Source organism: Cryptomeria japonica, chromosome 5 (assembly GCF_030272615.1).
Source record: "Cryptomeria japonica chromosome 5, Sugi_1.0, whole genome shotgun sequence".
NCBI classification, from domain to species: domain Eukaryota; kingdom Viridiplantae; phylum Streptophyta; class Pinopsida; order Cupressales; family Cupressaceae; genus Cryptomeria; species Cryptomeria japonica.
This window is the reverse complement of record NC_081409.1, coordinates 311,387,487-311,408,741: the sequence shown is the minus strand read 5'-3', so window position 1 is coordinate 311,408,741 and position 21,255 is coordinate 311,387,487. Positions and strand designations below refer to the sequence as shown.

At 38.2% G+C, this 21,255-nt stretch overlaps 1 protein-coding gene across 3 annotated transcripts in view; it reads left to right on the top strand.

The window, feature by feature from the left end:
- The window catches only part of LOC131062837 (DNA-directed RNA polymerase I subunit 1), a 159,017-nt gene that overhangs the window by 21,748 nt on the left and 116,014 nt on the right, over positions 1-21,255 (top strand). For 2 of the 3 annotated variants that reach the window (XM_059221439.1, XM_057996582.2), the window contains exons 3-7: positions 6,029-6,188; positions 6,407-6,727; positions 7,484-7,801; positions 7,996-8,175; positions 18,930-19,104. In XM_059221439.1, coding sequence (XP_059077422.1) covers positions 6,029-6,188; positions 6,407-6,727; positions 7,484-7,801; positions 7,996-8,175; positions 18,930-19,104 — 1,154 coding nt within the window. Of the gene's footprint in view, positions 1-6,028; positions 6,189-6,406; positions 6,728-7,483; positions 7,802-7,995; positions 8,176-18,929; positions 19,105-21,255 lie in introns of those variants that run through there. The other variant, XM_059221440.1, reaches the window with a different exon arrangement.

The following is a 21,255-nucleotide window of genomic DNA, read 5'->3' as shown; positions in this document are numbered from 1 at the left end:
CAGAGTAGTGGTGGCAGTTAGGGAATGTGACACCTTTGGCGGAAGGAAGGGTTTAGGTACCAGAATGAGTGGGGTAGTAGATGTGGATGCATCTCTGCCACTTGCCAGAGTGGCTCCACAAGCAAGGGTGACATTGGCACACTCCACCCCGATGGCGGGTTCAGAGAGCCAGGAGGAGACAATCGACTCATTGGTGCTAGAGACGTTGGGTATTCCTTTAGAAAACCCACTAAAGGAGTCATCGCTATTTGGCAATATGGAATTGCCATCTAGCAGAATGGAACTCTATGGCGGAATGGAATTGCCATTTGGCAGAATGGAACTCCATGGCGGAATGGAACTGCCATCTGGTGGAATGGAACTCCATGGCGGAATGCAATTGCCATTTGGCAGAATGGAACTTCATGGCGGAATGGAACTACCATCTTGCGGAATGAAATTGCCACCTAGCGGAATGGAACTCCATGGGGGAATGGAATCGCCATTTGGCGGAATGGAACTTCATGTTGAAGGAAGGGCACCGCACGAACAACAGGAATCACATGGCCTTGGCGGACCCACAAGAGGAGAGGAATCTTCCTCTCCTGAAGGAGAAGAGTTGGTGCTACACTTGGGTTGGCCCAACTTGAGGATCCCTTCGACACTATACAGTAATGTGTTTCTCAATTGGAAGGGATGGCCAAATTTTTGGGCGATGTAGGCCACATGGTGACGAACATTGATATTGGGCATGATCCCTGGATTGCTAGTGTAGTTGAGTGGCTTCTGTCATTTATGGAGGGGTATGAAGGGGAATTTTTTTTGTTGCTTCACAACAAAGGGATCGCCGAAGTCAGAAACTTAGGATATGTTGTATGGGTGGATCTCCACGTTGGTTCTAGAAGAGCAACATGGCATTTTTGGCTCCTTACGAGGGATGGAGATTGCCTTACGCGATTTGGTTTTGAAACTTTAGAGAATGGCAGTCATTAGGGGGAGTCAATCACTGCGCAGTGGGACTGGGCATTACGTGAGGTAGAAACAACGCGGAAGACATTGGTTGACCACATTCAAAAAAGCCAAGAATAGTTAGCCCAGAAGCATTCACAGGTAGTATCTCTTGAAGATATAGTGGCCAAGCACTTGTAAGAGTTGGACATGAAGGACGAACTGAAGGGCACGTTGGAGGAGAAGGTGGCACATCTGGAGGCAAGCCTGGCACATAAGGATGATCAACTGAAGGGGCAAGGTGAGGAGCTCCAGAAGGCACACAACATGGTCATCGAGGCTACCTATATGGTAAAAACTGCATGAGAACATGAAGTGGCGGCGAACCAATGCCTCCAATGTCTACAACTGCAGTCGGGCTTCCCTCAGTCTTTTGTTTTGCCAGGGACGCCCTCTAATCCTTCTTATTAGTAGTCTTGTAGCTTAGCTCCCATTTTGTTTTCATCATCTAGAAGACATCTTCTTTTTTGGGGGGCTGATGTTGGCGGTAATTTGCCAACACGAGAATAACAGTGTTACCTGGGGATGCGTCCTCACCTAAAAACCCCCGTCCCCGTCCCAAGGATGTTTCGGGGACTTGGGTCGGCCAGTGGGACGTTTCCCTGCGTCCCCAAATTGCCCTGTTTTTTGAGGGGACGTCCCCGAAACGGGGGGATGCCTGCCCTAGCTTTGGGGGACGTCCGTACGTCCCGGGGACGGTTGGGGACGACGGGGACGTCCCCAATCTGTCTCGGGGACGGCTGGGGACGGCGGGGACGTCCCCAATCTGTCTCGGGGATGGCCAGACGTCCCCCATTCTAAGGCCCTTAAAAAATATTAAAAAAATTAAAAAAGTTGTATTTTCAATTTTTTATTTAAATTTTCTAATATAGGCCCCTTATTAATTCAAATTGTTATTAAAAATAAAAAAAATTAAAAGAATATTAATTAAATTTTAAATTTATTAATTTAATTCATAATTTTGACAATGAAACTATATGGCAGCAGTGTAGCCTTTGGGCATTTTGACACATTAGAAAATCGCCAAACTCGGCGAGTCAATAGAAAAATAACACCCAACGCCTTTATTAAAGAATAATTTTTTTTGGCCTCGCGGGGCGTTGCCCCTTGACCCCGCAAGGGGCGATGCCCCTTGACCCCACCTTGGGGGCGCTGCCCCCAAACCCCCGTTGAAAAATATGTGGGGAAACTGCGTCGATAGAAGTAGGGAAAATTTAACCTCCGAGTCTATTGATATGCATATTGACAATGTGAATGAATTGAAATTCTGATTTATGAATGCATAATTGCATATTGTCTATTGAGTATTAACAATGTTGTATGTTCAGAATTTACATTCTAATAAAATGTTTTCAACTTTTCATAGTATCATACACATGCTATATCCATGTTTTATTGTTTTCATATGAAAATAATGTATGTATGCATGCTTTATCCATGTTTTCATATGAACATTTAGAATTTTGAAATTTTCCTATATATTTTAAATTTTTCCTATATTTTATATAGCTGTCCCCTTTGCCGTCCCCTGCCGTCCCCAAATTTGGCAAAAAAATTTGCCATCCCGGAAACGCGTCTTGCTGTCCCCTGCCGTCCCCGTCCCGGAAACTCTGGGTAACTTTGGAGAATAACAATTGTTTTGTTTAGTTAATAAATGGCCGGGTAATGTTTCCATAGGGGTTAGTTGGCAGTTGGCGATGGTTGGTATCTCTGCCAACCGCCGAGTAGTATTTATGCTGAGTTGTAATGGAACAAAGGATGTACAGTCACTATTGTACATCCATGTTTACCTAATGCAATAAAGATATATCATTCTGGCCATATTGTAAATTCTGTTTATGTTCAGTGAATTACTTCATGAATAATATCTGTATACTCCCATTTTGTCTACTCTGTAATCTAAATCGATACTGTAGGGAGTAAACACAAGGGAACATTGCTTAGGATGTACATGGGGTTGTGAGGGAGAAAGATGAGCTTCAAATTAGATTTGTGGAATAATTTAAGAAATTTCAAGATAATTCCAACTACAAACATAACTTGCATAGGAGGAGATCTAGTACTCTGATTTGGATTGGGAGGTAGCTTTCATGACAATGCATTAAGGTTCGTTGGAGCAAGAGCTTCAGAAATATGTAAGTTTAGCTATTGAAGGTAGAGGTAGAAAGAAATGAGCTCATTGGTGCCAATAGAGAGCTTATAGGAAAGATGCAAGAAGCTGTACAGATGATGAGGTACAGTTTCCACCAGGAATTACAAGCTGATTGTCATTTGAATAAAAAAAAGTTTGGGTAGAAGCACTTTCGTCTGAGGGGAAGAAACTTATGGATTTTATACTAGGAACTTTAGGTTTGTGTTGGCTGGAGTTCTGTACGATCAATGAAGCTGTGTCTTGTAGTAGCACCTGTACAATGTACTAAAAACCCCATCACAATCAGGGATGCCTTGCACAAACCACCTTCCCATTAATCATTTTTAACTTGTAATAGAGTTTGTATTGAGAAGGATGCCATCATGTTTAGACAGGTGGGATAGTTATAATCAGTCAAATTGTAATCAAATGTTTTGTGTTTTGCAAATATAATTGAACACAATTTTGTTTGCTTACATGTGTTGGCACAACACATGTAGTTTATCTGATTAATTTTTGGTTGGTACCTTATTAATTTTTGTCTAATAGACACACCTCTTGGATGCCCAACAATGTGTAAATGATAAAAGTTAAGGGAGCTCTTATATCGTCATAGTTTACCTGTACAATAGCTACTTGAGGTACAATACTTACAAAGTTATATCCTTAAAGTTTCTATTATTTCATTTTCATTTGTGCAATCTCTGTTATGTAGATTCTCTTGTATTTATTATGCTGTTGAATTCTTTATTTGTATTGCAAAAGAAAAAATTGCAATCTGACTGCTTCTGCTGGCAATCCAATTTGGATGTGATTGCCAGTTTTTTCTTCTGATTGCTGATATGATTCCTTAGGCTTCTTCAAATGCAAATAAATCACCCTTTTTCCAAAACACCGTTTTTTTATTTGTGGTGGGGGAAAACAGTGATATATTTGCAATTAATCTGTTATTTTAGATTTGGCTATAAAATAATTGCGTTTTGAATTTTCAATTGAAACCTCAGTTGTATATTGCAGATTTGGATTTTGCTGAAGTAACCAAGCATTGGATTGATCAGGGTATACTTAAGGGCACTTTTTCTTAAATATACGTTCCATTTTTATTCACTTAGTGCCTAACTATTGCTTTACAGCTTTGACACATGATTTTTAGAAGTGATAAAGTTATGCAAATTAGCATGCACTATGGAGATCCCTTTGGCCCTGACAGTCTTAATTTGGGTTTGGTGGTGGGGGCTCTGCTTATTGACCTCAACTTGTATTGTGACAAAGTGATGACCGGGGGTGTTGCTTATAGATCCTGTTGGAAGCTACCATCTCCAGAACCTGCTTAGTCTTAAAAACCAAAATCTAAAAAATCTTTTGGGCTGCGCCCAATGGAAAAGTAACCTTTGTTTTTTTATATTTTTACGTGAAATAACAAAAATAATTTTTTTTTTTTCATGAATTCTCAGTGCCTTCTAATTTTCTGATTAAATCCTGAGCAATTAAATTACAATCATACTTTTGGCTTGCTGAGTCAATCTCAATGCCAAGTAATACGACTTTGATTGGTACAACACAGTTATTGTGCCAAATCGTGCATGTTTATGATGAATTTTTTTAAGATGTCAAATGTTTTCCTGATTCGAAGATGTTCTTTCTGTCAGTATTCCAAATCACTTAGAAAAACAACAAATTTGAGTTCTTTTCTGATAAGGGCACTATTAGAGACTTAGATGATCATTGGATGGCTTCCACAAAATTTCATGGTAAAAGGTATATTGACTTCATAGTTATGGTTCATTTGTATGCATGTGCTTATTCCTCTCACTGACGATAAAAATAAATAGTCGCATGAGTTTGCTTGGAAAGTAAATTTCAGAAAATTACGATACATGGATAGGAGTTTGGTCAAAGGCTTACAATCTGTGGAGAATCTAAGGGTGTTTACAAGCTGTTTATGGCAAACATTTTTGGTCATATTTGATAATGGCTGATCTCGGAAAGCTCATCAACCATTTTAGCTGGTTTATAGTAGTTCCATTAGTGCTATTTAGTCAAAAGATATACATGGATACACATTAATGATCTCTCTAAAAGATTCTGAGTTTGTTACTTGAAGAGGAAGGATGAAATATTTCATCATTAAAATTAAGTTAAAAGATTTTCTTGAGAAAGAAAGTGGCTTGTTTTCTGATCAAAACTCTTATAAGAAATAATGGAGGTGAATATGTTGGACTTTGATTTGTCCGTGTACAGAATGGCATACAAAGGCAAGTTGTTGTCCCCCAAACTCCACAGTGGAATGCTTTTGTTGAAAGAAAAAATAACTAAAGGCACTAATAGAAATGACTAGATGGACGATCTACAGCAAAATATATTACTGAAAATTTGGTCTAAAGATATTAGTTTTTTTGCTTGTCTATTGATTAAAACTCCTACTAAAGTATTTAAGCCTGTTACAACACGAGGTAGAAAGCAGTATAAGAAGGCACTGTGGATTTGCTTTATATTTCCATATTACTGATGGCAAATGGAAGGAGCTAGAGAGATTAAAATGCATGTTTTTGGCTATACCATATATAATGAGCAGTTAAGAACCTACCGGCTCTATTATCTTGAAGCTATGGATATAGAGGTTGCTTAGATGTGTTTCATTTTCAATACAGATGATTAAATATAGCAGTTTTATTCTAATGGTTTCATTAATAAGTTTCTACAACCTTTGATTGTGTTGTTTTGTATTATATTGCAAATTTTTAGTTAGGAGACAGTCTTACAGTTTGATTTTTTGTTGGTAACTGGCATGCTTCATCTGTTCCCTTAATTTCATATTTGTGCAAATAATTGACAACTAAAATTAAAGAAATGAATTATAACAGGGCAATCTGCTAACACTGATAGATTTAATAATGTCTTCACTTTCAGCTGTATCACATGCGGAGAATCTGCATTACATTGCCCTGGTCATTGTGGCCATATCGAGCTTGTATTGCCTGTGTACAATCCTCTGCTCTTTAGGATCGCTGCAAAGTTCATGAACTACATGTGCACCTTCTGTAAGCATTTCAAGCTGGAGAAAAAAAGGGTACGATTATGACCCAGATCTCAGAATTTTGTTGAAAGTTTTTGAGATTTCTGGTTTTCTGGATGGAACACCTTTTTATAAAGACCAAAACAAGTTCCAAGGAAAATTTGCACAATCCATCTACTTTCTGATTTCCTTTGTTTGATGTATTATCTAGTTCTGAAGTATGACAACTAAACTAGTGCTTATTATTACCTACCTTCATGTTTGTGTCCTAGATTAATAAATATGCCAAAAAGCTGGAGCTCATCGTAAATGGGGATGTGATTGGGGCTAAGTGTCTGGATGATCTGATGGTGGGAGATGATTTGGATAAGGGTTTGTTATCTGAAAACAGTAGCAAACAATATGCTGTTGATGAGAAAAAGACACACACTTCATCCTGTCAGTCTGAAAGACGCCCTTGGACATCACTTCAACTCGCAGAGGCTAGAGCAACCTTGAATGCCTTGATGGCTGAACTGAAGGGGAGTAAATGTGGTAACTGTAAAGCAAAAGTTCCAAAAATTAAGAGTCATAGTTTTGGAAGTTTGTATCAGGTATTACATTTCCTCATGGGTGTATTATCTTTTGTGTAGTTATCCTATAAAGTTGCATATGCCATAGCATAAAATATTTCCTAACATAGAATATTCTTCAACATTTTACATTTGCAATCATTCCTGAATCAATTTGGGATAAGATATTTATTAGTTTAGCAGCTGTTGTAATATTGTGTTACATACTGCTTTTCTGTGGTTTTATTTATCTTGAAATTTACTTGTTTCTAGTTTTTAGGTTCAACCTTTTGAGATAGTATTTTGGTGTCTAGGATAGTACAATTACATGTGGGCAGACTTGAAATGTGATGGAAGTTATTCAACTCTTTTGAAATTGTAAACATGGCATCAGGATTTCATTCTTTTGATCTTCAACTTATTGGACAGAGAGTGCACTATAATTTTATAGAAAGAATGAACACAATTTTTTATCTGTTGCCATAGCTTTGCTTGTGTTTGGATCATGATTAAAACTTGATATCTGAGTGAATATAATGTATTAGTTTATGTTACATCTTTGTAGGATGCATTGTTTAATTTTGAAGGAAACCTTACCTATTGCTTTTTAATATTGTATTCTTGAAATTTTAAAAAACGTTTATTGCCTAGAGTCAATCCTAAGTTCGCACTTGAGTTATAATTGTTTATTTAAATAGAACATATACATATCTGCAAATTAAAGGATGTTTGTAGTTTAGGATTGTACTCTCCATCCCTTTGAAGTGCTAAATTCCAAACCTGTGTCATGATTGGAAGGAAGCTTCAAAAAGTAGTAGCAACACTGCAAATACCATGAATCAATTGAAGTTGGACCTTACTCCTTCATTTGGAAAACAATCAAAAGGACCTGATGTTGTAGGTGGCAAAGATCCAAAGGAATTTCACACTAGTAGTGGAGCATCTGAAAATCAAACTATGAGTGATGATATTATAGATCCTTCAGAGGCGGAGGTGTCTGACACTACATTGGAGAAAGCTCCTCGAATCAGAGGTTCGGAGAAACAAAGAAAATCTAAGAAGGATGCAAATTCTGGGTTGAAGAAGGATAAAGAAAGATATCTCACACCTCTAGAGGTGTGTTTTTTTAACAGCCTTGATTTGTTCTTGTATTGTTTATAATATATATTTTAGCCTTGCTATTTGGACCTGGACTAAGGTTTTGTTTGAATAAGGTTCTGAAGGGTGCTGACACATTTTCTTGGGTTTGGGTTTCTCATAGCTGTATCTTGATTTGAGTTTTTTTCTTTGGATTTATATATTCTTAACAGGTGAAAGAGCATCTTAAGGAATTGTGGGAGAATGAATCTCATATCTGTTCACTTATTTGGGATATACAACAAGAGAAGAGGAAATCTTGGGGCAAATCTCCGAGTTATTCAATGTTCTTCTTGCATGCTCTCCTTGTGCCACCTAGCAAGTTTCGACCACCCAATAGGATGAATAATATGGTATGTGTTTATCTGAGCTCACAATGTGGACGGTATTCTATTTGTGAACATTGTTCACAGCCAGCTACACTGATCAATCTACATTAATAGTAGTTACATTTATTTATTTTAGCATTTGATTCTTCTATTTTTTTATATGATATATCTGTAATTTTATTGAGGTGGGGAATATTTAAAATAAACTTGTCAAGAATTTGCATTCATACTTTCTGCTGTCAAATGAATGAATGAATGAAGGGATTTTAATGACGTCTACGAGACCAAGCGGTCTATAAGGGACCAAGAGCCACAAAATTAACTCAATTTCAAATTCTTTTCGATGTCAGGTCCTCTGTTATGAATCTTGACCAAGCAGTTTGCTATTTTGTGAAGCCTTACCTCCTTAAACAGCTCATTCAGACCGCCCACCTTCAAATTGTTTACAAATTCAAACTGATTACGGATATCCTCATAGGCTGCACAGTCTATGATGAAGTGCCATTTGGTTCAACGACTCCTTTGCTACAAAAGATGCAAGTTCTTTCTTCCCTCTCTTCCTTGGGGGCTGTCCATCTACCCGTTTCACATCTAAGATGGTGAGACCTGGTCCTCTGTTGTGCTATTAAAATTTTAGCCTTTCCCTTAATTGCAGCCCTCAAATAGGCCTTTTCGTCATGCTTCCTTCTGGGGTTGACTTCTTTTATATAGTGTGTTTTTTTGGCCATTCTGTTTTGTCCACATGGCAGTCTTGGATTTTTCTAGCACCCTAGTTAGAGTTAGGACAATCTTGCCAATTAATGCCCCATTTGTCCATCCACTTTTTGTTTTGCTTCACCCAAGCCTTCTTCCTAGGTTTAAACTCCACAACAGTTGTTTTGGGCCAGCAGTGTTTATCCATCCCTTCAACTTTTTTTTAAGTAACTTAACAAATTATCGCTGATGTCTCCATCGGGAATGTACTGGCCTCAGCTAAAAGGATCTCATAGGGGATTGTTGATTTGACTTTGAGGTTACTAGTGATTAAATGTTTTTGAATTCTTTCTAATTGTCTCCACTTGTGGGCTGACATGTTACTCTCCCAAATTTAACAACCATAGAGGACAACCGACATGACAAACAAACCAAAAAGAGTTTTTGTGGTCTAACAATTCCATAGTTTTGCTTTCTTGCACCTATTTTGAAGAAGGTAAGAAGCTTTCCATCCTACCTGATTCCTTTTAGTCCTGCATGTCTCCCAGCTGAGCTTGTTGTGGAAATCAATTCCTAGGTTATGTTACCCTGAGTTTCTGGGACAGGGATGGCAGGACAAGTTTCTGGGACAGGGAATTGTTTTTGTCAATTTTGGGGACAGTGGGGGGACAGCAAAGGGGATGGCTATATAAAATATAGGGAAAATTTAAAATATATAGGGAAATTTTAAATGTGTATGAAAAATAGATAAAGCGTGTATATAATAATATATACATAATATTCATATGAAAACATGGATAAAGCATGTATTTGTACATTATAGAACCTTTACATACCACATTTGTGTCCGAATTTCATGGTCAATACTCGATATTCATTCATAATTCAGAATTCATTGTCAATACTCGATATGCATTCATAATTCAAAATTCATTGTCCATACTCAATATGCATTCATAATTCAGAATTTTTTGTCAATACTCAATATGCATTCATAATTGAAAATTCATTGTCAATATGCCAGCACTTGTGTGCATGTAGTTCATTGTTTCTTTCTGGTTGGAGGATATTTTGATAGTCTTCCATTAATATTATGATCAATAACTGCTTCTTTATGCACTACAAAGTTTTGGGTGTTTGTGAAATTCATTACCAAGCTGTTATTCATATTTCTGAGTGCTTTTGGCTATCATTCAGATCTGTTTACCTTTGATATCAGTGAAAAGTCCAATATTGCAGACCTGCAACCATGTTTTTATGCACTACCGAGTTCTAATTGTTTGTGAAATTTATTACCAGGCTGCTGTTCATTATTTCTAAATGCTTTTGGAAGTGATTCAGACATGTTTACCCATCATATGAGTGAAAATTCAGTTTTACAGACCTATATTAAATTAAATTTTTTTTTTTTTTGAGCATTTGAGTCTTTTTTATTTTTTTAAGTGTGCTGGGAAAAAGGTGACGGCTGGCCATCCCGGGGATAGGTAGGACGTCCCCAATCATATTGGGGACCAGGGGATGTCCCCTTTGAGAATCACTGCCATCACCCAAGTTTCCAGGACGTTTCCTGCAGATTTTGCAATTTTGGGGACAGTGGGGGGATGTCCCTTGGCTGTCCCCAAGTCATCGAAACTTTATCGGTATGGGGATGGGGGATTTTAACTTGGGGACGCGTCCCGGATAACATAGTTCCTAGGTAATTGTATTCTTCCACTGTCTCCAAAGAATTTCCGTTGAAGATTTTAGTTAACCTTAAAAGATCATAACTTTGATTTTGCTAGTGTTCACTTGCATCTCGACCTCTTGACAAAAGTGCTGTAAAACCTTCAAATGTTCTCTCAAACCATGGGCAGATTTTGCAGTTAGGATAAGATCATACACATACTAAAGTAGCTTCACTATGTAGTCCGCTAACTGAATACCCTCCCCAATTGTGTTTAATCATTCTTCTAGCTTTATCAATATATAAACCAAACACATGGGGGAAAGAGGACACCCTTGTTTGACTCCAATGTCACTACTAAAGTATTGAGAAAATCTTCTTTAGTTCTGATTTTGGCTCTAACTTGCTTGTGGACGGCTGCTTTATACTTGTTTGGAGTCCCAAGTTTTTCAATTCTACTCCAATGTTTGTCCCTAGGAACAATGTCAAAAGCTTTTTTGAAATCAATGAAGCAACAAAAGGTCTCCCCACTTCGGGTGTCCCAAACCTTTTCGATGAAGTGTCTAAGAGTGATGCAATGGTCAATGGTAGAGTGCTCATTGTCACAAAAGTTTGCACCCTTGTTGAGCTATGAACTCAGCAACCTCGTGAAACATGGAAACAACCCCGAAGTGTGGGACCTTGTGCAAAGTGGTTGAATGTCCGAAGAAGGATAGTTTCCTTCTCAATCCAAGTGCAAGTGTTGAACCAACTCAACACTTCGAATTCTACTTCTAGGCCAATTCTAACAACTTGCAAAAGAAAAGGGAAGAAGGAAATGCTAAAAGAAAGGAGTTGATGCACCAAGATAAGAGATTTTCCTCTCCCCACTTGAAATGACACAAAGAATCAATCAAAATATCTTGGAGATGCACAAACTTCAGCTGCATGAATGACACCAAACGTACGTATGGAGGTTAGGATTCGTTGAATATCAAAAGGGGAGAAAAATAACCCACAAGTCTCACTCAAAAACAAGTTAACACAACATATATGTGAGAGAAAGCTACAAAACATACGCTTATAATGAAGGTAAGACAACATACACAACATACATAAGTTGAAGAGAGGCAAGAATGATGATTTCAATCTACTCTTAGGCCAATGGCCAAGCTTACAGTTGCAAGAATGCAAGAAAATATACAAATCTTCAAGAGAAGTGAAAAAGCAGTGAGTAGCTCAAGCCAGTAGGGAGAGAACCCTTTACAATGAGGCTTAACAACCTATATATAGCAAATTGGTTGCTAGAAAAAGACCAATGGTCAAAGAGGGGAAACCTTGACCCTAGCGTGCACAAGAGAATGTCAGTCCAGGAAGGAAGGGAAGTGCACGGATTTGACATGGTTGTGTGTGTAAGACACCCATTCCCCGACAAAGCAATCCCAAGAAAGAAAAAACTTCTAGAGGGTAGATTGCCTAACCTTCCAAAGTCAGAGTGCACAGACCTGACATGAAGGCCATCACGTAACTATAATTAAGCATGGCCTTGGACTCCACTTGATGGCAATGTTGCAAAAAATATTAAATGTGCCCCTGTAGCTCCATAAGTGAAAGTAGACAAGTTGTGGGAGTTGGTAGAGCATTAAGAGCCTTGAATGTTGATCACGACATTTGGAAGTGTTGATGTCATTGGAGGTGAGACATCAAGCCTTTAGGAAAACGTTGCAAGAGAAGAGAATGCAGGAACCCCGGAGTTCGAAGGAAAGAGAGGGAGGAGGAGGACTTTGGGTTTCAGGGTTCGGGGAAGATGAGATACCTCTCCCCAAAAGGAAAGGGGTAGATTGGTTCCTCGGATTCCAGAATTTGGAAGGGAAGTCTGGGATTTTGGGGTTCGGGGAGATGAGATACCTCTCTCGAAAAGGGAAGGGGTAGATTGGTTCCTCGGCCTTTGAAATCTGGAAGGAAGTCTGAGATTTCGGGGTCTGGGGAGACGGGTACCTCTCCCCAAAAGGGAAGGGGTAGACCGGTTCCTCGGACTTAGGAATTCGGAAGGAGGGGAAGATTAGGATTCTGGGGTTCGAGGAGATGGGATACCTCTCCCCAAAGGGGAAGGGGTAGATCGGTTCCTTGGACTTTGGAATCCAGAAGGAAGGGAAGCTTGGGATTCTGGGGTCCGGGGAGACGGGATACCTCTCCCCGAAAGGGAAGGGGTAGACCGGTTTCTCGGACTCCGGAATTTGGAATTCCTAAGAAAGAAAAGGGAAGGAGAAGGGACCAATGGACTCCAAGGTACAAGGGCAAGAAGCAAACGGGAAGGTCTGAAGCTGCTTGTTGACTAGATAACACTTCAACATTTCATGATTCCATTGGTTTTGTGCTTGATCAATTGGGGCAAGGCTGGCCCATGGAACATATCTCTGGCCGACTCTTGCTGATGGACCAAGGGTGTCATAAAATGACAACAGTGCCTTCGTCTAAAACCAGCTTGCTCTTTTGCTCTTTTACCCTTGTTTTTCCACCCAATTGTTGATTCTATGTTTTACCATGCTCCCAAATAATTTTCCAAGAAGAGGATTGATCACAACAGTACAATTGTTGATGTTATAGCAGCAGGAGATATCTTTCCCCTGACTGTTGTATTAGTTATTATAATTACATTATTAATTCCTAGTTCTCTCTATTATTAATTCTCCGTGTTAGTATCACTTTGTTTTAATCGCTGTCTTATACCATACAATTTATTTATATACTAACTGATTGTTAAGTATTCATTATTTCCATGCGATTAAGTTAATACTCCTATCGGGTTGTTAAGTCGATCGCAACCCTTTGTTTGTGGTCATGTTTTTCCGACTGAAAGTCATGTCATTTCATTTGACATTGGTTTGTATTTATATCCCTTGTTTGGGGTTATTGGAGAATATGGAGCGGTGCAGGTAACATATAGCAGTGCGTATAAACATATATCAGTGCATATAATATATTGCTGTGTGTGGAATATCTCTGGGGATTATATGCTGCATGGATTATCTCTGTGAATTCTACACTACATTCAATCAGCAAATTGAAGCATTCAATCAATCATATTTTTGAAAACCAACGATTGAGGGATAAATTGACATCTTCAGATTAATCAATCTCTTTAGAAAAATAAACTTATTATATCAGAATTGATACATATCAGTTAAATATATATATTTTTTGATCGGTAAATCGCTTTTGACTGGAGCTATGAACCAGTGAGACCACATTTTTGAGGGGCCTCATCCTCAATTGTTACGACGTTCATACACCCTTATCTCTCCATGATGCCTTCCTCAACCTTATATCTCCTAGACCAACAGTGTAGAACCGCGAGCAGGGTAGCCCAACAGGGACCATGAACCAGCAGAGGTGAAAGACCCATGTGGGTCCGATACAACATCGCAAGGAATGAAAGACCCGTGTGGGTCCGACAGAAGTCCACGGGCAACACACACCAACGAGAAATTGGATCCGCGAGCAGCACAAGCCTGCGAGGAATGGGGTCCGCGAGTACACCAGCCCAGCAGGGGTCAAGCACGGTTAATTAGTCCATGCGTCCGCCAAGATCACTTGTATGTCCTCCAAGATCAGCTGCCATCAATTTCGCCTACCAAGGTGGGACCAAACCGGTATATGAACATACTGCTTTGGTCCAGGCGGGGATTTGAACCTTGGTTGCACCATAAACAATGCAACCATCTCACCGTTACACTAACAGGTGATCCCCACATATCAGTTAAATATTACTCTGTACTTCTGCAAATTTATTTCTGATCCAAAATTTAACAACAATAATTAGAATGATTATTGATGTCACCTCTTTTTTAAAGAGGAATAATGACACTAGTTGTACACTCAATTGGAAAGCTGCTTTGCTTGACATTGTTAAAGATTCTTTTGATGTGCAGGGCCAAGGTCTCAACACCTCATTGATTGATATTAAATTTAGTCCCTACTTCCTGTGACAATTCCCTTTAATGGGAATAGGTGTCTCTTTCCTTGATATATAGCCTCTATGTCCTCATAAATTCTTTGAATTTTTGTTAAGACAAATTGGTTATGCTTTCCCTGACATTTGGCCTCTACTTCTTGATGTATTCTCTTCTTTGCAAGCATTGCTGTTTTTAGTTTAAGACTAATTGATGCAAACATAGGAATAGAATACTTAAGAACTGAACTCACAACTTTCTTATTAAGTCTGTGAAGGATTTTTATAGACATATCCTTACCACATCCTACTTCTCTGAATCACTTACTATTCTATGCGAACAGGTTCCTAAGATATATTATCTCCTAACAATCACTTACAAACAATAGGTTTAATAAATTAAACTTGTTTACCTAACGATAATTATTAATTAGGATGGGAGCCTTTTTAAAGAAAATTGCAATAGCTTCTCTGTGGAAGCATAAAGATAATTACTCTTGCCTGGAAATTTCTCATCAAGAATATTTTGATTCTGTAATTGTAAAGTGAGAAACTTAAGGTCATAGGCATAAGGGCAATATTTGCAACACTTTTGTAATGATGTAGATATAGGTTTTCATTGTGCAGTGCATTTGGTGGACTACAACAATAAAAATTCTTATCAAGCTTTTAATTAAATATTTTCTGGAATGGCAACACAAGTAAAGGAAATTGAAGAGTACATGGTTGGCTTTGCTTATAGCTCTTTTTGTGTTGATGATGTTTGCTTCCTTTCTTTATGTTATGGTCATCTTCATCGTCACCGTTATCACCTTCTACATATGGACATTTAATAACAAAAGGTCCTACTTTTCCGGAGTTAAAGCATTTAAAGTGTAACTTACCTTTGTATTTACTGAATTCATTCTTAAGCTTTCTCACAAAATGGGCTTCCTTTGCACTTGATTCATTGTTGGAGCTAGCTCTTGATTCGGGCTCTTTATTCTTCTTCTTTGAAGCTTTGAAGGCTGTTTCTTGTTTTAATGACTTCTCTTTGTCAGTCCTCATGTCATACGCTGTGAGGATACCATGCAATTCATCTATTGTCAATGTATTTAGATCCTTCATTTCTTCATTGGTTGAAACTTTGGCATCAAATCTCAAGGGGAGAGACCTTAGCACCTTTTGCACGATGATTGAATCTTCAACCTTCTCACCAAGCCTTTGATGATGTTGACAATTTCATCCACACGAAGGAGAGAGGCTGCAATATTTTCTTTGTCTTTCATTTTCAGGCTTTCAAATTGTTTTTTATGGGTTGGAGCTTAGCCTTCTTAACTTTGTCATTACCTTCATAGATGTTCTTAAACTTGTCCCAGATTTCCTTAGCCGATTCACAATGAATCACCACCTTGACAAACTTTGATTTTGATAGACCACACATGATAGCATTCATAGCTTTTGCATTGTTTTCATTAGCCTTCTTTGCGGCCAGATCCGTTGTGTAATGTCCACTTATGTAAATGTCCTAGTTTTTGCCCTAAATCACAATTCCAAGTAAAACAAAGAATGGTGTAGAGTTAGCAATATCATTTACCTGGTTGAGATCATGCAAACATGTTAGGTAATCATTGAAACATAATCCATAAAATAGATCTTCCCTACTAGAAACATTATTTTGAACCAAAAGCATAGATCTTTCCTACTAGGGTTAGGAACATAACTTAAACATAAGATATATCTAATTCGTTAATGGAATTCAATCATAGGAGAGGATAAGGAGGTATTATAGGATGCCTAAAGTGATCCTCTACCCTAGGCCCAAGAGCGGATATCCCATCCCTTTAGGCCTCATGCCGCCTTCTGCCATCTCATATGAGGTGGTGTACCTAGTGAGGCATCTACAACCGTTCCCCCCCATCATGCCACTTGTATTCTCCTCTCTAAGATTGGGGTTCCTTAATCCAATAGTCAAACATGGTAGAGGTTTGGAGGAAACTACAATAGGGTGTCCGGAACATCTCTCCCTTATAAGCCCAAGGGCGGGGCACTCCTTGCACCCCGTTGGCCTTATGGGACTATTGGTCACCACCATGAGGTGGTGTGCTTGGAAGAGGACCTCATAATTGTTTCTCCACCTTGTATTCTCTCACTATCCCTATCATGATTGTTTGCATCAATCACATTATTGTTTATATTCAATTTAGGAGATGCTATGTATCAAATGTATTATTTGTTCCATTCACATTAAGGACTATACAAATATGAGAAGAATATTAAAATGCTATTATGAGACATGCTTTTTCTGTCGTTTTCCTTGATTCCATGCCCAAATGAATTTCAATAACCTTTCTTTTATACCCTTCAAGATTGCCCTTTTACCAAAAGATGCAACCCTTCAAATCAGGTCGACCAAGACAGCAACAAACTTATTTTTTTAATTATTTTATTTTCCTTGCCCAAGATGTCACTTGAATCAAGAGGGGTTCAGCCAGAAATATATTAGAGCTATCAGATTTCCACAATCCATATTAAAATTCAGTATAATTACTTCTGGATTCGATTGTGTAAGCTAATTTTTGTCATCCAGAAGCAATTAGCTTACACAATCGAATCCAGAAGCAGTTATACTGAACAGAAATATATTATTCACTTATCTATTTATTCTTGTGGTCGGCCCTAAACATGGTTTTAAATCTAGGTCAGCCTCCTAAAGATTTGTTTTTTCTTGTTTCTAATTTGGATGTCTGAGTATATAATGCTGCAATCTGTATAAACCCTAGGTGGGGCATGACACGTTGGTGGAGGTGATGGAGGTACATAACTTCTCACTACTAATTGCCAAATATCAAAACCAAGAACCATTATATAAGTTTGCATTCTTATGCTGCAGAATGCATAGTTTGTTGATGTTCCATCAAACAATGGAACTCTTTTTGAGAAGAAACCTTCTTGACAAGCTTAGTGTGCTGCTTTGATACCAATTGATGAGAACACAGTTATATTGAGAGGTGGGGGGGGGGAGGGGTTGTTGAATTAGTATAAGATAATCTTTTACTTATTACAATTCAACAATCACAATAAAGCAACCACATAAAGATCTAAAAACTAGGAAACACAAGATTTATTTGGAAACTCTTTCAAGAGAAAACCAGAAGGAAGGACTGCTTGGATCTACTTTCCAATTCCAGCCACAAAAATATATTCTCTTACAAATCTTTGTAGGCACCAACTTATTGAAGACACAAATCTTCACCACTAAGCACCAACTTAACAAGAGACACTAATCTCTTCTATTGAGAGGCACCAACCTGCAAGTGAACAAATTTTTCGTCTTCTTGAATATTGCTCTTTCAATGGATGATGATCGTTTGAATCTCCTTCATAAAATCTGCTTGCAACTTCGTCACATATATTCTCCTTTTCAAAAATCTCCTTGAATTGGAATGATGTTTCATTTATTGCTAGTTTTCTAACCTCCGTCCAATCTTCTTTTTATTTTATACCAATATGCCCCTTCACCCAAGAGATGCGATCCTTCAAAAAGGGTTGGCCATATTTGCAAATGAATAAATTTATTTTAATTCCCCAAGAGGGGCAACGACACCAAGGGAGGAAATCTCTCTAGGTCAGCCCATTTGAAATAATAATTTTAAAATACTTTGGGTGACTTGAGATGTGGGCACCAAGATTAGTCAAATATACATGGGTTGGCCAGCCCTTTAAAATTAAATATTTTTTGTTTAAACCTCCTTAGCATTTATTTTCTGCAGTGATCCTCCTTTGACTTAAAAAATAAATCATTTTGACATTAATCTTCCTTTGACATCAATGATAATAATATTTCCAACATATGAAATATAATATAGGAAACAGGATTTAGAGAATAATTATTGATTGCACTAAACAATGTGCATATAATTCAAAATGTCATAACAAGGAGGAAGCTTCATGTGGTTGGTGACAGGTTCCATATTTAATTGCTCGTCTTTCTAGTATATTGTACTAATCCTTAAATGTACTTTGTAGTCATCGGGAGACATGGGAAGTGGAATTGGGGATGGAGAAGGGAACGCCTTTTAGAAATAGGACACTAGTGTATACTGTATATTAATAAGTGTGGAATTATCTCATTTAAATTTTAAATACAGCTTCCAGGGGATTAATAACAGACAGTGAACTTGAGTTTCCTGCTGACAATGTTTTAGTTGTATAATTATAAACACAGACACACAGCATTCATGTTCTGATAACTAATTTTGACTGAATTTGTGACGATAACAAATTGCGAGCTAACCAATCTAACATTCAGTGCAAATTTAAAATCAATTCCTGTGTGATCTTAGTATAGAAACTAAAAGGAAGCAATATGTACAAGGATGCATATTGTGTTAAGACAGGGAAAGGAAATAAAAATTGTATTGTCTATTTTTTTTAAAGATTATATCCTGATATATATATATATATATATATGATTATGTTTCTCTGATATATTTTTCCCTTGTTTTCCAGTTATTAGAGCATCCACAGAACATTTTATATGGTACAGTCTTACAGTCAAACATTGGTCTAGCAGAGGCAATAAAAGCAGAAAAAGATGGTTCACGTAATGTTGTACAGGTCACAAATAAATGGATAAGTCTCCAGGATGCTGTGAATATGCTTCTTGATAGCAGCACTGCAAATAGTATGTACTGCACCCCTTTTTATTTTTGTTAAAATATTTTTTAATTATTTGTAATTCTATGCTGTATTAGTGACACATACCATAAACAAATGGGTTGCACTAGAGGCTGTATTGACGTTCTATTCCTATTAGTCTTTATTGGTGTTCTATTCCTAAGAATCTATATTTCTCTTTTACCTAAGTTTCATTGGAATAAGACACGGACATTGATAGTTTCTGATTGCAGTTTGTGAAAAGATGGGTTGTCCTCAAGGTAGGAAATTCCAAGTAGGTAATGTCAACCAGAGGTGGTTTTCTAATACAAGTAATCCACAACAAAATATTATACTATTCTGATCGACTTGTAACCAGTCATTCATTGTAATTTCAGAGATTTCTCTTATTGGAAAAATATTCTTTATAGTTTTCAATTGTTGGTTTGGGTGCCTGCTTTCTGTATCTCGATTGGCAACTTCTAGCTATTAGGTAATATGAGTGTTTTTAATTGCTTGTATGTTTCCTGTTCACAACACATACTGAATATTATGTAAAAAAGTGAGAAGTTCCAAACTTAGAAAATTATTGCAAGGAAAATTATTATATCCAATTTTGAGATAAATAACAAACCTCAATCCCAACCATTCTTAAATATATGCTGATAATTATTTCTGGCACATTTAGCAAGGCCTCAAATGGATTCTAAAATAGTTAGTCATTTCTGTTATTGAAAGAAAGGAATTGCTGTAATATTCAAAGATGACCAGAATAGTAGAGTGCTTGGATCAATTTCTACCTAAAGCTATAATAAACTGAATTGAATAAAAAGTGTACAACACAATTGATGATCATCTGTGTCAGAAATTTCAAAATAGAATGAAATGAGAGGAGAAAGAGAAGGAATCAAATCCGTATTCAACATAATTGTGAAGTATAGTAAGTGTTAGGGGTCAATAACACATGTTAGTTTGTTGTTTGGGGTGTTTTATGTTTTGTTATGTATGGGTTGCCGAGAGGTTTCCATGGGGTAGTTGGTAGTTTGTGACGGTTGGCAGCCTGGCCAACTGTTGGGTCTATATAATATATGGATGGAACCTCGGCAAGAGAGCATTGCACTGGCATATTTGGAATACAATAAAGATATCATAATTCTGCCATATTTGTTCTGTAATTGTTATCTATGCTTTAGTATACATGAATATTCTTGTTACATGAGTTATTGGTACGTGTGGAATATCTTTGTTATCCGTGAGTTTACCAACCTCACCGTAGGGACTAAACATTTTGGCGCTGTTGCCTGTACGAACCTGGAGATAACCATGGTTGTAGGCGGAAGGAATTAATGGGCTGGCCATTCAACCAACAATTGACTGTCGTAGACAGTGACACACGAAGAAAGAACCGAGGAAGAGGCATGAGAGGATCAATTGACAACAAACCTGGTAGAGTTGTGGGACGTGTCGGTCACGTAGTACGTGCAGAGGGAGGCTCAGGAGAGAGCCATCTCATAAGGCACGGTACATGGTGAACTCACCATCAACACTCTCGTCTTTGATTTGCTCGGGAGCATTCCGAGGTTGCTCGCTAGAAATCTAATTGCACTGCAAGACCGAAGGGAGGAAACTGCACGAGAACTCCGTCGGCAACAAGTACTGCAAAGGTATGAAGAGTGGAACCCTAGGGAGAAAGAGGAAAGGGATACGAGCCGACGCCGTACTCCCGACAATTAATGCCTCTACGGCCAAACAAAGACAGACGTACTGCTACCACCGAAGGAGTAGACGAGGGAACTGTACGTAGATCCCTCCGCATGAAAGAATAGGTCGAGTGAAGACGACGACTGAGGGAAGTTGCTGACTCAAGGAGTCTGGAGAGACATAGTAGGAGTCAAAGTGTGAGTCGGAGTCATAGTCGGGAGAGACACAAACCGTGTACGTGGAAGGAGTGAAGATTTCGGAGCCGAGTCGCAGAGTAGTTTGTCAGAGTACTTTGAACAAGGAGATGAGGCAATACGAGATCTGCATGAAGAGATCGCCAACATCTTTGAAATGGCAGTGTTCGTCAGCAGGACCTTGTCTTTGACGGAGGCGAACAAAATAGGAGGGTCAAACCTAGAAACTCCAGGAAGGAGGGACTATAGGAGTGAGGGTGACCAAAGCGTGGAGGACGGGGGTG